The sequence below is a fragment of the Sceloporus occidentalis genome, unplaced genomic scaffold (assembly GCF_023333645.1).
Source record: "Sceloporus occidentalis isolate IW3139 unplaced genomic scaffold, rSceOcc1.0.p SCAF_38, whole genome shotgun sequence".
Classification (NCBI taxonomy): Eukaryota; Metazoa; Chordata; class Lepidosauria; order Squamata; family Phrynosomatidae; genus Sceloporus; species Sceloporus occidentalis.
In genome coordinates, this window is record NW_028317018.1 from 4,633,970 (window position 1) to 4,650,210 (window position 16,241).

Sequence of the window (16,241 nt, forward strand, 5' to 3'; positions counted from 1 at the left end):
TTTGCCAGTTTTGCTAATAAGCCAGTTATATGCCATCTAGCACTAATAAGTGCACCGAAGACTTCAGAAGCAGGGTGAGGTATATACAGGTATATCATGTCTTAGGCTTTATCATTAAGACTTTTAGTGAAGAATAGTCTTTTCTGATAATAAATATTATATTGGAGGATAACAAATATACTATGAAAATTGTCAATACCATCTGAAATCTATAATTTATTACATATTTCATTTTTGTCAAATAACATATCACTATTAATTTACAGCTTAAGACATTTGAGGTAGTAAATAAAAATGTGTTGGTCAACAATGTTCCCTCTAATTTTTAGTAGTAAGTGTGCGCAGAAATCTTATGTTGTGCAATTTTATTCTGTTACAAAAGTAACAATGTTTGTACAAATGTAATCCACCTCACTCACACTCCTCGATCTGATGACAGGAAGGATGGTGGGGTAGGCTTCCTACTCTCCCCAACTTGTACTTTTCAACCTATTCCCTCTGCTCCATCACTCTCTTTCTCCTCTTTTGAAGTCTATGCTATCCGACTATTTAATCCCATATCCTTAACCATTGCTGTTATATAGCGTCCCCCTGGTCCGGCTAACATCTTTCTTGACCACTACTCCTCATGGCTGCCCCCGTTTCTCTCTTCTGATATTCCCTCTGTTATCCCAGTTGACTCCACATTAAGTCCCATGGCTTCAAAGTGTATTTCTATTACCTCCTCTTTTGATCTCACACAACATATTAACTCCCCTACTCATGATGATGGTCACACCTTGGACCTTATTTTTTCTAGCATGTGCTCTCTCAACTTCTCTAATTCTCTTTTCCCCCTCTCTGACCACCACTTCCTTTCCTGTTCCCTAACCTTGCCTCCTACTTACTCCCCTGCACCCTATCCTCGCCTAACCAGAGACCTCAGCTCTATTAACCTTCAGAAGTTCACAACCAATTTACTCCCTCTCCTCTCTCCTATCTCTAACATGTTGTGCCCTAACAACGCTACCTCTCTCTGTAACTCCACTCTCACATCTGCTCTTGAGCCCCAGTTACTACTCGCTCTTCACGACGCTCACGTTTCCAACCCTGGCACACGACTGTAACCCGACACCTACGACGTTGTTTCCGCACTGCTGAACGTAGTTGGCGAAAGTCTCATTCCATGGCTGACTTTCTGCACTACAAATTTATGCTACATTCCTACTACTCAGCTCTCAACCTTGCTAAATAAACCTACTTCACCTCCCTCATCTCCTCCCTATCTCATAACCCTAAACAAGTCGTTAGCACTTTCAATTTCCTCCTTGGACCTATCCCTACTACCCCTTCCACTAACCTTAATCCCTCTGACTTTGCCACATATTTCAATACTAAAATCGATACTATCAGATATGACATATCTGTACAGTCACCGCCCTGCCCTCACCCGCCCTCTGACTATGCACCCTCCTACCCACTGACCTCTTCTCCCTTCACTACATTACATCAATTCTCTGCTGTCACTGAAGAGGAGGTACGTTCTCTTCTTCTTTCCTCTTGTCCAACCACATGCCCCCTTGGCCTGATCCCTTCCCATCTCACCCAGTCTCTTTCATCTACTCTTGTCCCTACTCTAGCTCACATCTTCAACTTCTCCCTCACTACTGGATCTGTCCCATCCTCCTTCAAGCATGCTACCATTACCCCAATCTTGAAAAAGCCCTTGACCCGACTGATCTGTCCAATTACCATCCCATCTCTCTTCCTCCCCTCTAAGCTTCTTGAAAGAATTGTTTATACCCAATTAACTACGTTTCTTGACTCCAACTCCCTACTTGACCCTCTTCAATCTGGTTTTCGCCCTCTACACTAAGATACTGAGACCTTCCTTACTAAAGTTACATGCCTGTTGTTTTGGTGTCACCCCTGACTCCAACCTGTTGTTCACCCCCCACATTCAGTTTGTCTCTAAAATCTGCCGTCTCCATCTTAAAAACATTGCCCGCGTCCGCCCCTTCCTAACACAGGATGCCACGAAGGCTCTCGTTCATGCCCTTATTATCTCCCTCCTTGATTATTGTAACTCTTTCTTAGCTGGTCTCCCTCTTAACTGTCTCACCCCTCTGCAATCCACCATGAACGCTGCAGCCAGACTTATCTTCCTCTCCCATCGCTTCAGTAACACCTCTTTCCTCTGTTAGTCTCTTCACTGGCTGCCTGTGCGCTTCAGGATTCATTTTAAAATCCTTACTCTTACTTTCAAAGCTCTTCACACCGGTTCTCCTCCCTACATCTCCTCACTCATCTCTAAATACACCCCTAACTGGTTTCTATGCTCTTCCAATGATATCCTTCTATTCACTCCCTTGATTTCTTGCTCTCATGCACGCTTACAATCGCTGCCCCTATCCTCTGGAATGCTCTCCCTATCCGCCTTTCTCCGTGCCTTTATTCCTTCAAAAAATCCCTCAAGACCCACTTCTTTAAGGTCGCTTATAACACATTAACGTCCTCCCATATTCCTTTAGCTCAACTTTCCTAGTCCCTCTCCCGCAATACTTTTACTTTTACCTATTGTGTAATACACTATAAATCCCTCTAGACTGTAAGCTCGTTTGAGCAGGGCCCTCCTCACCTGTTATCTCTGTAAGTCAAACTGTTATGTTACATACTTGGTGTGTCTTGTCCACCCATTGTACAGCGCTATATAAAACAATAAATAATAATAATATTGGTCACGGAGCTGGCTAGTCTGACCCACCACCTCCACTGACTTGTGCTTCCTTAGGCTGGGACAGTTTCCCAGTCACTAGCCGAGATTCAGTGTAGGGTAAAACCAAAAGGAAGACGGATTTATTTTTCACACACAGGGCTGGATATATCCAGCAAAACACACATTAACATAAAACAAGATATTGGGATACAAACCGCCCCCTTAATCTGCCTCCTAGAGACAACAGGGTCAGTAAAGGGATTAACAATACAATGGGGTCCCAACCTCCACTATCTATTACTTTACCTCACAGACTTTTTCCAGCATTGGCATCCATGATGTAGCTAAATGGCAATTCTGAAGAACCACCCAGCTGCCTTCTTTGATAGCCTTTTCAGTCATGCGTAAGGCAATGGGGCCTTGGCCTTGCCCAAGAGACAGTGAACTCAACTTTGATCCCCCAAAACCCTGCAAATTAAAACAGAAAGAATATAGTCATAGCTAGCCTTGGGTGTGCGTATATAACTATGAAAGAACAATATTTGCTTTAACAGAGTGGTGTGAGGAAGATTGTGTGCACACAATAATTTCATAATTTTCTATAATGTAGTATAACTCTTAAAATAGCATCCTGATCCTGACTGTTTGTAAAATGCAATGTGTAATGTTATATTAAAACTGGTTAAAAAAAACTTACCTTACAAACAAAATCTCATACATTATGTGGGAATTTGTGCCCTCTGTATCTCGCACTAGCTACATGGTGTTTTGAAAACTGGCATATGTATATAGATTCTACAGCCTCACAAATAACTAACTTTAAGAATTGTTCTGTGAGCTTACCTGGTCATCAGCAAATTTTAACAGTGCTGCCATCGGATCAGCACCAGGAGACAAGATAAAAATTAGTGGGGCGCAGCAGTGGCTGTCCCCAAATGCTTTGGAAAGATCAAATGGAGGAGGTTCAATAAATGGTCTTCCCAAGTTTTCAGTAACAAACTCTTGAACCATTGGAATAATCTAGACATAAAGACATATTCATGATTAGTAAAATACTATTTTGTTGGTTGCACAGTGAATCCATTTTGAAAGTCCAGAGGTTGAAACGAATTTCATTCTAAAACTGGTACGACCTAATTTAAAGTTGAAAGCTGGAAACAGGAAAGCTTTAAATGATATGGGATTTAGTGAATAGCCTGCATAAATATGAACATCTTTAATGTTTATGCATAGATGGATCACATTTAATAGAGGGTTACGTGCATTTTTTTCTTTATTTTAATATCATCCTAACAACAAACAAACCACAATGTGGCTGGCTGCTCGAAATCCAGCACTTTGTATATTATGTGTCAGAAGAATGTTTGAGGTATATAACCTGCACAGATAAACGGCAAGACAACTCAAAGGGGGCTAGCATCTATTACGTTCAACTTTACTGAAAGAGTAGTACATAGTTGGAACAGACTTCCAGTGGAACACGTACTCTAGGAATTCAAGAAAGCTTAAATAGTTATTAATTAAAAAGGGATTAAAAAGGACTTCTGCTATCACTGTCTACATGAGTATAAATTCTTCGTATGTGATCAATGTATCCCTCTACAAAGCCACGAATTGACTATAATGTATAACCACTGTGAAATTGTCATCTGTATTTATGAGATGAAGGACAACTACTTGAATTCCCAAGAAACCCCAGGCTCAGTGTTCCCCACTGGGAAAATGTTATGGAACCCCTTGCTTAAGGGAGGTTACATCTATAACATTGATCATTAAAATACAAAATATTTTAAAAGCTTTAAAAATATTATTACATTATTTAACCTTTAATGCACCGACAGATTCTGTCACAATAAAGGACAATAGCAAAATATCGACATTATTAAAATGACAGCACGACAAGCAAAAAAGAAACTCTAGCAGATCTGTTATTTTATTCTCTCTTAATTTTAAGATGCTTTTTTCAGTTTCTGTGGCAACAATCTATCCGCGCCTGGTTTTGCGTAAGTATCCCTGCCCACACAATTTCATAAACTCACAAAACACAAGAGAACTAATAATGCAGTGTAAGTAAAATGTCACAGGTAATTGATCTCCTCATCTGGCCCATTTATACTAAGGAGGATTGTGCCTAGCTGGCACAGCCTCCATTGCATGCTGTTACCAGGTGCTGTGTTCTTACTAGACGGAGTGCTTAAAGATGACATCATAGCGTCGAGCTCAGCAGTAAAGACTGTTGCTGTGAAGGGGACAGCTGGGGTGATGCATTGGGTCAGGCATAGGGCAACAGCAAAAAATATATTGCTGTTTATTGTATGCATGAGTAACCCATTAAATTAAAAATATAGGAACTTTATATGATGTTTAATACCTTTTATGACTTGATAATATAAAAAATAAATGTAAAGGCAGCAGCTGTGTAAGCTATTGAAGTGTGCTCATCCAAAAATAATTTAGCTTTGCAAGTTACAAATATCCTTTTATGCAATAGAAGCAGCTGGCAGTTCCAAAACAGGCAGTAATTCTACAGTAAAAAAAAAACTGAAAATACATAAAACATAAAAAAAATCCTATTTTTGTATTGTTTTAGCATGCACGCTAATGACCCCCAAAGGAAACCGCGTATGAGAAAAGGTGTTAAATGTTCCAGATTATATCAATATATTATACAATATTCCAATACTAGGGCCTGGCATCACTTTGCTTTCTTTCATGCCTAATCTGCCTGTACGGTGCAGATCAAGACCAAGTCCTAAAAAAATGCATTAAGTTCAAACATGAAATAAATAAGGCAAATATTATACTTCCACGTTTAACTAAGCCTTGTGCTCTCTATTTATTTTTTCCTTTAAATTTACTGAACAATATAATACTATGAAAATGTGTAACTTTTTCCATTCCTTGCGAAACATATAAACGAAAATTTATGACCCAAAATAACATGCCATAAAATATATTTGACTCTGATACACCAGGGACTTTTTACCAGTGCATTTTTTATATCTTGGCATATAAGCTAATATTTTTCAATAATATGAAAACAAATAACAACAGAAACATGTTCTCATTGTCTCCTGTCATGCTCCATTACATTCAATATGCAATGTTGGTTGTTTATCTGATTTCAAAGCACCATGTCATCAAAGCTGTGTATGATAAGACTTCTAAATGGCTAGCATACTTACTTTGTCAGGCCGTAGGCATCGGATGATGAGCATTCGCTGAAACTGACCCACTTTTTCTTGCCATTCAGAAGGGAAAGCCTCATGGTGTGGTTCCTGCAAGTACAAATACAGCATGTTAGCTTAGTTTATTTGTCCATAATAGTAACACAAGGTTAAAATCAACATAAAGGCAAGCTGAGCTTTGTCTCTTGATAATAATTCCTGATGTCTTTATTTCACAGAGATGAGGGGGTATACTATTAAAACATCAAAGATCTCCACTGAGACTTTTAACAGAGTTCCATTTTGTTTATTAGCAACCCACATTTTGTGCAAATCCTTATATACCAAATACACAGGCTAACAAACTGGTGAATATGACCACCATATAGCCAGTGGTATATTTACCTTGACTGAGGGCAGTATCCCCAGGTGCCCTTCCACGGTCGAAATCTTTAATGCATAAAAAGATGCTACATGTCTTTAAGACACTTTTAATCAGTCTATGGAAGCTGTGTGGAACTGGCACCTGAATTTCTTTTGTAGTAGAAGCAATAAAAAAGGTCTTACTACTAGGCCTACTGTGGTTATTGCCAATTATTAATGAAGTGTACTTGCAGTTACAAGAACCTTGTCAATATAACACCATTCATGAATTGATGTGTGTAATATATATGTGATATGTGAGTTGTAACAGGTGGATCTTAACAGCTGTTGTGTTAAGAAATAAAGCTCGAGTGTATATATAAAAGCGATTTTATAAATAAGTGACAACTGTCTAATGTTAGACATCTATTATTCTGCTCAGCAACTCTTAAAATTTGCTGGTCAGGCCTTGAGCTATCTGTAAGTTCTTGAGCTAAATCACTACTTTGACAATTTGAGATGATGGACAGCCAAAACAGAAGAATACAAACAAGAAAGGCTACATCATGAAGCTTTGGTACTGTATTTAGATAAACACACAAAAGCTTGAGTATAACATTAAAGAACCCCACATGAAAAAAAAAACCCACTATTTCTGAGAACATAACATGACTGGATATCCGTGCCAAATGGATACCTGCAATAAAAGATGGTCAGACCTTTCACACCCAATATTAAACACTACACAAAACAAAGAAGAGATGGATTTATAACATCCAACCTAAGTTTTTTATTCGTTTGCTTTGTCTCGGCCTGTAAGGTATTAAAGTCTCATAGTTATTTAATGTATTAGTTTGTAGGTTAGCCCTGACCACTTTTTTTTCTCCTTTTTAAACTGAAGTTTTGTCCCTGTGGCTACCACTAAACAATGGGATGCGATAATCTCTTCCAATAAAGATTTTCAGACCAACCCCTACTGATCATGCAAAATGATGTTATGATTATGCTGAATGCTTGCTTTGAACATGCAGCAAGCTTATACATCAGGCTGTCCACTTACCAAGCTATCATACACTGATTTCCATCCATCCTTAAGTCTCATAAAATCCTTACGGATGCCTTTGAATCTTGCCAAACTGTCTAACCGGCAAATTTCATCCCAAGATATTTGAGGAAGCCATGTACATGGATTGGAGTGTGGATTGTCGAGTCCAATTCCACCAGTCAACAGGAATTTCCATTCATCATCATCAACCTACACACAAAAAAATAATTTATTACTTATTATTATACAGGAATTTTAAGAAACTCATACATACATTTATATGCACCGATTATTCATTTGTATCTGAAGGACAATGGCAAGTAACCCTTTTGGAATTACCTGGTTTTCTGCTTTAATTGTTCATAAATGTGAGCTGATCTACATCTATGTCAGATGTAGATCAATTATGATCTTTTGTGTCTTTACTGAACACACTCATTAAACATTCACAGTGCTGGTAGAAAAAGTTATTGAATTCAAACAAGGACTTCCAGTAGCTACAGATCAAAGCTGAGGAGAACTTTTAGACCATTTGTCATTACAGAACTGTTTAACCTAAGCCATATTTTTAGAATGTCTGGTTAGAACGGCTCCATTGAGGTCGCTCCACAGCAGCTCTGATGGGTTAAGATCTGGGCTGTGACAGAGCCACTCCAAAAGGCAGGTTTTCTTTTTTTTAAACCATTCTGTAGTAAATTTGTTTTGATGTAAATGATTGATGGGATTGTCCTGATGCATTACACTTCTACAGAGCTTCAGCTGGTGGACAGCAATCCTGCCATCATGCTGTATGATAACTTGATAAACTTGGAGATTCATTGTCCCCTTCATGATGGCTAGCCCTAAATCATGATACTTTCCTGCTATACTTTACCATCAGGATGATGTCTTCAAGTGGGTATGCGGCACCCTTTTTACACCATATGCAATCCTGCACATTCTTACTGAACAATTCAACCTTAGTTTCATCAGTCCACAAAACATTTCCCAGTAACACTGTGTCCTGCTCAAAGACAATCTGTCAAACTGTGGACTGATATGTAAACTCTGAGTTTGCTTTGTAAGCATTTCCAGCCTTGTGCAATTCAACAATTCTTGATTGTAAGTCTTCTTAGATTTCGTATTTTGTCACATGAGAATAGCAAACTGTTTGTGTTTTTTATGTCAAAGTAGCTCTAAAACATACCTCCAAATCTGTTTCATTAACTGGACTCCAGGTTTGCTAACTCCTGACTCTAATTAGCTTTTGTTGAAGTGATTAGCATAGGGGTTTACATACATTTTTCAAACCACACAGCAAATGTTTGAATGATGCATTCAATATGGACAAGAACAATACAATAATTTGTGTGTTTTTAGTTAAAATCAATTATGTTTGTTCATTATTGTAACTTAGATGAAGATCATATTTTAAGACAAATGTATACAGAAATGCTGGTAATTCCAAATGGTTCACTTTTCTTGCCACAGTAAGTACACCTCATCTTTCTGTGAAGTTAATATATTGGTAGGAGAACACCAGTTACAGAACTGGAGAGGATTTATACTGGACCATCAATGTGTCAAAATGCACATTTGTGAATATTCAGTTTTCGCTTACGGCATCAGAATTTCAGGGGTTTTGTTAGTACAGGGGTTTTCAGGGGTCATTTTAGGTCACAGCTTTAAGACATTAGGTTTTAATCTTATAAGAACTGTAGGCAACCTCAGCAGAAGTTATTAATAATCCACTTGATACTAAGACCTATTAAGATAAAATAAACATAATCCATAAAGGAATGTGTATAACCTATAACGAGGTGATCTGGACTTTAATGAGTCACACAACAGCCCGCAACTAGGCAGGATGGAGAAGAGATCCTCAATAAAGAGGATTTAAGTAAAAAGTAAAACATCAAACATAGAATTATGGACTGAGCATTTTAGGATACCAGCTATTTGGACAAAGTTTTTTTTTATGAACTAAACATGCAGATTTCTTTGACAACAATGTTTACTATGTGTCACTGGTGAGTGAATCTACCAACGTGTAGAGGCAATACACAGTGTTATTTCAGTGGTTATAAATACTGTAAATAAGTAGAAATTATTTTCAAAATACAAAAGTACCCAAATCAAGCTCTAAGCATTCATACTGCTAACTTGTTAGAACTATGAAAGAGCTTTAAACGTGGACTTATTTTAACAAGTTGTGGTGAAGTACCTACCAGTTTTTTGTGTTTCAAAAGGTTTACTGTTAAACAGAAGGAAAAGAGCAGCTTGTCTTTTTCAAACAGTGAACGGCATACATTTGTATAGAGAGAAAATGTAAAATGATCCTTTAATATTTGGAGCCTTAAAGAACAAAAAAAACCAACAACATTAAAAGGTGACTTTGTTCATCTTCATCTATTGTATTAAATATATAAATATATTGATATATTTTAATTAGTGTATTTTATTACTAATATACAGTATGTTATAGCATAATTAACAAACAATATAATCAAATAGTGTTTATCAATTATTCAATATTTGCCAAAACAAGAGAACTAATATTACATTACCTTTTCTCTAAATGTTCAGACTTTTCTGAGTGATCAATTGACATAATAAAAAGATTAATGAACCATGTAAGAGAGTATTGGTACATGGGTTCAATGTTGGCTAAATCAGCAATGGAAAAAAACAGAATTGAAGAATGAACAGAGATTGGGCGGTAGCCCATTCGGGTGGCATCAATCTTCTTCTCTGTTGCCTCAGCCACAGCTTGTTTCTCAGAAATTTCATTTGCCAGAGCCTTGGAGGAAGACAATATTTTAATGGCAGTTTCATCTTCCAATATATTTCCTTCTGAAGATGATAGTACTTCTAATATCTTGTCCTCAATTTCTTTTAGCTGCCTAGAATTCAAAGCACACATAATTATTCAGAACAGGTCACAGAACTTAAACAGTTCTGCGGAGGAGCACAACAGTCTTCAAAAGTAGACAATATATTTTTACACATGCAAGACTACTAAATGCCAAACCAGAAACCTTAACCACACACAGAATTTATATCTGTCTAATAAACTTTAAATACATGCAACAAAAAAGCTTAGAGAATTGGGGAATGTTACCTGAACAGCAATTTATGTTTCAAGTCTAGGGGCTGTTTCTAGGAAACTCCACTGCCATTTTTCCTCATTGGATCTAAAGCATTTTTAAGTTAGCTCATTCATAAAATATTCAGATAATGAAGAATAAGTGATGCTTATCTGTCTTCTACTGTATCATGTCCACTTAAGGTTAAGGATATGCATGCCAGAACAGTAAATGGTCTATAACTGACTGTATAAAGGGTAAATATTTATTTTTCAAAGTTCTGGTGGCGGCCTACTTTTAAATTTGAGCAGCCCAGGTGACAACTGCCTCCATGCCCCCCTTCCCAGTCCTCCAACAGGGAGGGAAGTGAAAGTAGTAAGGGTCAATTATCAAGATGTCCTTACTGAGTCCACTTAAAACTACCAGTGCTGTAGCAAATGAAAACATTGTGAGAAAAGAATTAAGCGTTTCGGATTGGCATCAGTACGCCTGTGCCTGAAGCAAATCTTAAATCGATGGTGATATATACATGGACAGACAGGCAGAGATTAATAAGTTTGCTTAGCAAGCAGAAGTTTCCAATGCAAGATAACACAATTCTGTTAAGATAAAATATCTATGGTGTTAGCGGTAATTGTACTGGAGCGTTGATGTTGTGTGTGCCTTGATGCAGATATGATCAAACTCTTCAGCTTCAGCCTAGCACGAACTGTACTAAAATACAATATTGGGTCCTGGTTAATTAATATACTGAGGCCTAGTACCCTTGAGAGGCATGAAATTCACTAACTTTCTACTGTAGTAGATAACAGTCAGTCTCTCAGACCTTTTCCACATTTCAAGTCAGAATATTCAATATGCATCTGTGACTTTAAACTATTTTGAGGATACCTTTTGTTTTCTGCACCTTGAAGAATCAGTGCTTGCTTTTCTTCTTCGAGATCGGGTCTTTCTTGAGCAACAACAATTCCCAACAGTTGATCCTGCATTCCCTCAGGAGTGATCATAAAATTCAGCAAGGTGACCTATATAGGATATGTACAATTATTGTATTATGTATAAATGTAAATATCTGCACATTTTGTGATTTAATTAAACAAAACAAAGCAGCCAATGCTTGACCTTTCAATACCATTGTTTTTAATTTGATCAAAAATAGTGTAACATTTAAAAACGAACTTTAATATCATAAGCAACAGCAAAACATGAACAAGAAATATTTACAGTTACAATAAAACATGAGTCTAAATTAACCCCTTCACAACCAATGATGTACCCGGTACTTTATGAAAAGATGTCCTTAGAGGACCAATGATGTAGCTGGTCGTCAGATTAAAAAAAAAAAAAAAAAAAACTTCTTACGCAGGATCATCACTGTAGTTGATCGATTCATGACCACAGCAGTCAGCCTATAGCAGATCCTCTGCTCCTCTGAACATGTGATCCGCGCTACAGCCAATCATGTGCACCGATACATGCCAACTTAAATTTTATAAATGTGTAATATATCTAGTGGCACTTGTAAAGTCTTGGACATTTTCTAAAACCTAACCCTACATACAAATTAGTTAAATAACTATTCAAACAGACATAGTTGAAAAATGAATAGGTAATCTAACCTTTACAGATGTTTCTGGTAAATAGTGAGGATTTCTTAGCTTAGTGGTAATATAGAACCGAAAGTCTGGAGCATACTCAATGGTGGAATCTCCCAGACGAATGCATATACTCCCTCCTTGCTTAAATGTCTGCTTTAGTAGAAGAGGCTCAAGAATAGGATCCAGTTCTTCACCCACATTTTCCAATAACACTGCAAACATAGTCAAAGTTAATCATTCTAGCCTTTTCAAGAGACAATGGTAGAAATGTTTGTGACCTTGGACAATCTAAACTATTTTATTACATAAAGATCCCTACAGCATCAGGCACAGATCTAAGCTGTTTTTATAATTTTTCTAGATAGATTCAAAACATTAGAGAGGACAGCTCCTTAAAATAAGCCTAATATATATAATATCCTACAAACTATATACAATTCTCACTACAATCAAACCATCCTCGCCCAGGCAATCCCTCACCTTTCGTCTCATTGCCCCCTCAACCTACTAATAAGCCATTGATTGACAAGGTGTCCACAAAAAATTCCAGAAAGACTCTGACATTGCGGTGACCTAATCTCATACTTCACCAGATGAACAGGCATCAAGCTTCTTGATATTTTCTGTCATCAATTCTCCAGGGTATATTTAGCAAAGCAGAGAAAGCAGCGATATAGCAGGATGGTGTGTCACACCATGAGAAAGCCCCAAACGTAACATTAGGGCCAAATGCGTTGTGTGAAAGCAAACAGCAGACAGGTGACTTTTACTTTTGTATTCATTTCGGATATCCACTGGACAGCCTGTATGGCAGTAGCTCTTCAACGAGGCGGTTATAGAGAGGACTGGACTACGTGGTGATCATTGTCATTTATGTTGATATAGGTTTGTTTTTTTTTGTTGTTGAAATAAATTTGACATCACTTACCTATATTGCTGCTTTCTCTGCTTTGCTGTATACACCCTGGAGAATCGATACCAGTTCATCTGGTGAAGGCAAATTTTACAGAGCCGTGAACTGGGAGTGGGGCATTTTAACCCTGTTTTTCATACATATTACACTATATTATGTTTTTATTTGCTCTTTTCCTTTGCATATGCTGAATGCATCTACTCTCTGTATCATCTTAGAATTAGGCGTTAAGTTCCTGTATGTTACTTTGAGTGGTTACAGCGTACCGCCTCACTTTTATTTAACTCTTTTTACCTTTTAGTGAGACACTAGAGGGTGTGGTGCTGCAGTTTTGTCATTTTACTGGGCGCCGTGTATATAACGAATATTTTATTTAGAAAATTTTGCATGCTCGCCAGTGTCATTAAGTTGCCTATGGCTGAAAGCGAACCTGACACCTAAAGCAATCATACTAGTATATGTATTGCCCATGTCGATGTGTTTTATTAACATTTTAATTGAAATGGTTTGTGGTGTTAAATCCCAAATGAGGAACTCCTCCTTTTTTTGTCCCATACCCCAGGACAGTGCGCATTCCCAAACGTTACGCATCACATATATTACAGCCTACTGATGGCAGTGGGAGTGCCCACTAATGTCAGCAGTGCCACTCACTGACTTGAGTGGGCAGTCTAGTCACGGCCCACAAGTTCCCAGGTATAAGAATATGATGTAAGGACAGCATAACTATGACTCTATTTAGTTGTAAACTCCAGCAACAACAATGGGAGGTGTAACCCAGTTTCCCCATAGCACCACTTGATGGGATGCAGCACTTGTTAGGGTGAGCACAATAAATAAATAAAAGATTATAGGAAATAAAAAGGATTGGGTCAGAAAGGGGTACACAAATGAATATTCAAACAGATATGTGACGGTTATACCTTATTATTGGTTATTTAGTAATCTGGGAATTAGATATTTTTTACTGCAAATAAAAATTGAAGTGCATGTCATAAAAAACTGTAATATTACATATTTAATGAAGTATCAGGAACATTTAATAAAGATGAAATATAAATAGTGTATATTTCCAGTGCGTTTTATAAGGTTTCATGCATTTTAGATTAAAAAAAAACAATGAATGTTGAAAGATTGCTTTCATAAATGCAGAAATATGCTTTTTCTCACAGAACAATTAAAAGAGCTAATTAAGAGAATTTTCCACAAATGAATTTTTGAACATGCAAATTTTACCACCTGCTGTTTAATACAGCAATTAGAGCTCTAATTTGATTAACGATCAATATGAAATGAAAGGTTGCAAATGCCTTATTTTTATTACAGTTTCTTAGAGGATTTTAACTCTAGTTATATCTGCCATATATATATATATATATTTCAAACAAACCTTACCCGGGGTACCAAACTGGATGCAGTTTTCTAGCGTCCTCACAAAGTCAGGATCACTTAGCTTAATTATATGAAGGCTATTCGCTTTTTCCATATTCTTCACCCATTTATTTGCTTGACCCTGCGGATCAATCATCAAGGGCCACCGTCTTGCGTTCCTATAATTGTATTCACATACACACTTAACATTGCTTATTTATACATTACACACATTAGATATGCAGTCTCCTTTGGGGTTTATTGAATTTTACCTCTATGACCCAGTCAAAACAAAGGCATGAATAATGCAAAAGGTGACAGGCAAATTCTTTAATCAGTCTGGCTTTTATAGGAGAAGATAAGGTGAGAATAATCAGATGGTATCTTCAATAATGAATCCACATATAATGAAAATTAAAACATAATTAGGATGTGCTTTACTTTTCCATTAGACTGGAAATAACTGGACAAAAATAGCAATGGGTGATGATCTTAATTTAATTAAGTATGCATAAAATAATAGCCATGCCATGTACAGTTATATAAAAATCTATACTTTGCTTAAATGCCTTTGACTTTCTCTGTAACTGCAAAAGGATGGACAAGAATTATTGCCATTTACGTGCATCAAAGAAATAATAAAAACCTGAATCATGTAGATTTGGAGGAAAAATTATCATCATTTTGAGTGTTTACATACTTTAGAGTAGTTTACATATATTACATATATAAAGGTTTAACATATCTTCGCCTATTCTGAAGACATGATACACAAACAACCTTTAGTTAAAATAAGCAAGAAACACAATTTGAGGCTAATCCATGACTCAATACCGTTTAGAATTATTTATTATAATTATTTCATGATTTATGAATTCAGGTTGATGCAATAAAAGGCCAAAGGCCATTATGACCTACCTGTACTATGATTTAGTATATTAGTAATAATTTTCACACCTATGGATAAACAAGTGAAGCATACTATGGCCATAAGATGCGACTAAATCTCCAATTGTTATCATATAGTCCTAGGCTAGTCCTGTATTTATGTGTCAGTCTTTTATGTACCTTTGCCCTCTTTTCCCTGAATCACTTGAGGCTCTTGGTTCCTCTCTCCCCTCCCCATGTCCCAGTTTAAGATATCCTATCCTTGTTTAAAGGAGAAGCGTCTGAGGATCTCGGCTTCTCACTCCATCACTTGTGTTCCTTGCCTTGTTTCCATGTCCTTTGTTGTGTCCTGTACCATTTACGCCTTGTCTGGCTATGCTTCTTGCTTCGTCTCCATGTTCCTTGCTCTGTCCCCCTTGCTCGCTGAGTCCCCTTGCTTGTTATGTTTCTCCTTACCCTCAGCTATTACCCTGCTTAGCTTCCCTACTCCCAGCCTGCAGCATCCTGCACATTTCTCTGTTGAGCTATGTCTCATGCCTGCTCCAGGGTGCCTGCAGCATATTACCAAGTTCTGCTTTGCTCTGGACAACATCGCTGTTATGACAGGGCTGGTATGTGGTTGCGCAACCCTAGGTGCTCAACACCCAGGAGAGGGCAGTCGCCCTGCACCAGGCCCTGTCTGACTCTGCTACTGCGCAATAACACCTGAACACCATCATTGGGCGCTCTGGGTCATTACAGTCGTCAGTATGGACCCAGTCCCTGACAGTATTATACCCTGACCAAAATGGCATTTAGTCAACAACACTACTGATCTCCCCTGGCTGGCCCAATGAGCTGCAAAATTGATAGAGGTTCATGTGTCATAGCACAGACCTTTATTACAGCTCCTATGTCGCCACCTTGCTTTGCATTGAAGTTGGGCCATGTGGAAGCGCCGTTTCATCCAGAGACTCTGGGGGAAATCTGGCAAGTTCCCAGGTATGGTTATTAACCTATGTAAGGAATTTGCAGAAGCAAGACAGCTTTATTTTTTTTTAAGCTAAGGAAATTTCAAGTGTTCCAGTGCACTCTGTGTTGGTAAGGCTGCTGAGACTGGTAAAAGTAGCTAATGTTATCGTATATAGAGTGCAGCC

The 16,241-nt window shown here is 37.7% G+C and overlaps 1 protein-coding gene across 1 annotated transcript in view; it reads right to left on the reverse strand.

Annotated features, from left to right (window-relative positions):
* LOC149290646 (dynein axonemal heavy chain 7-like) overlaps window positions 1-16,241 on the reverse strand; it is a 110,602-nt gene that overhangs the window by 19,387 nt on the left and 74,974 nt on the right. Inside the window, exons 46-54 of the mRNA XM_089488443.1 lie at window positions 14,242-14,396; window positions 11,955-12,145; window positions 11,227-11,360; window positions 9,817-10,152; window positions 9,478-9,604; window positions 7,286-7,480; window positions 5,881-5,973; window positions 3,539-3,715; window positions 3,002-3,163 (exon numbers count right to left, since the gene is read on the reverse strand). Of these exons, the coding sequence (XP_089344569.1) occupies window positions 3,002-3,163; window positions 3,539-3,715; window positions 5,881-5,973; window positions 7,286-7,480; window positions 9,478-9,604; window positions 9,817-10,152; window positions 11,227-11,360; window positions 11,955-12,145; window positions 14,242-14,396 (1,570 nt within the window). The remainder of the gene's footprint in view (window positions 1-3,001; window positions 3,164-3,538; window positions 3,716-5,880; window positions 5,974-7,285; window positions 7,481-9,477; window positions 9,605-9,816; window positions 10,153-11,226; window positions 11,361-11,954; window positions 12,146-14,241; window positions 14,397-16,241) is intronic.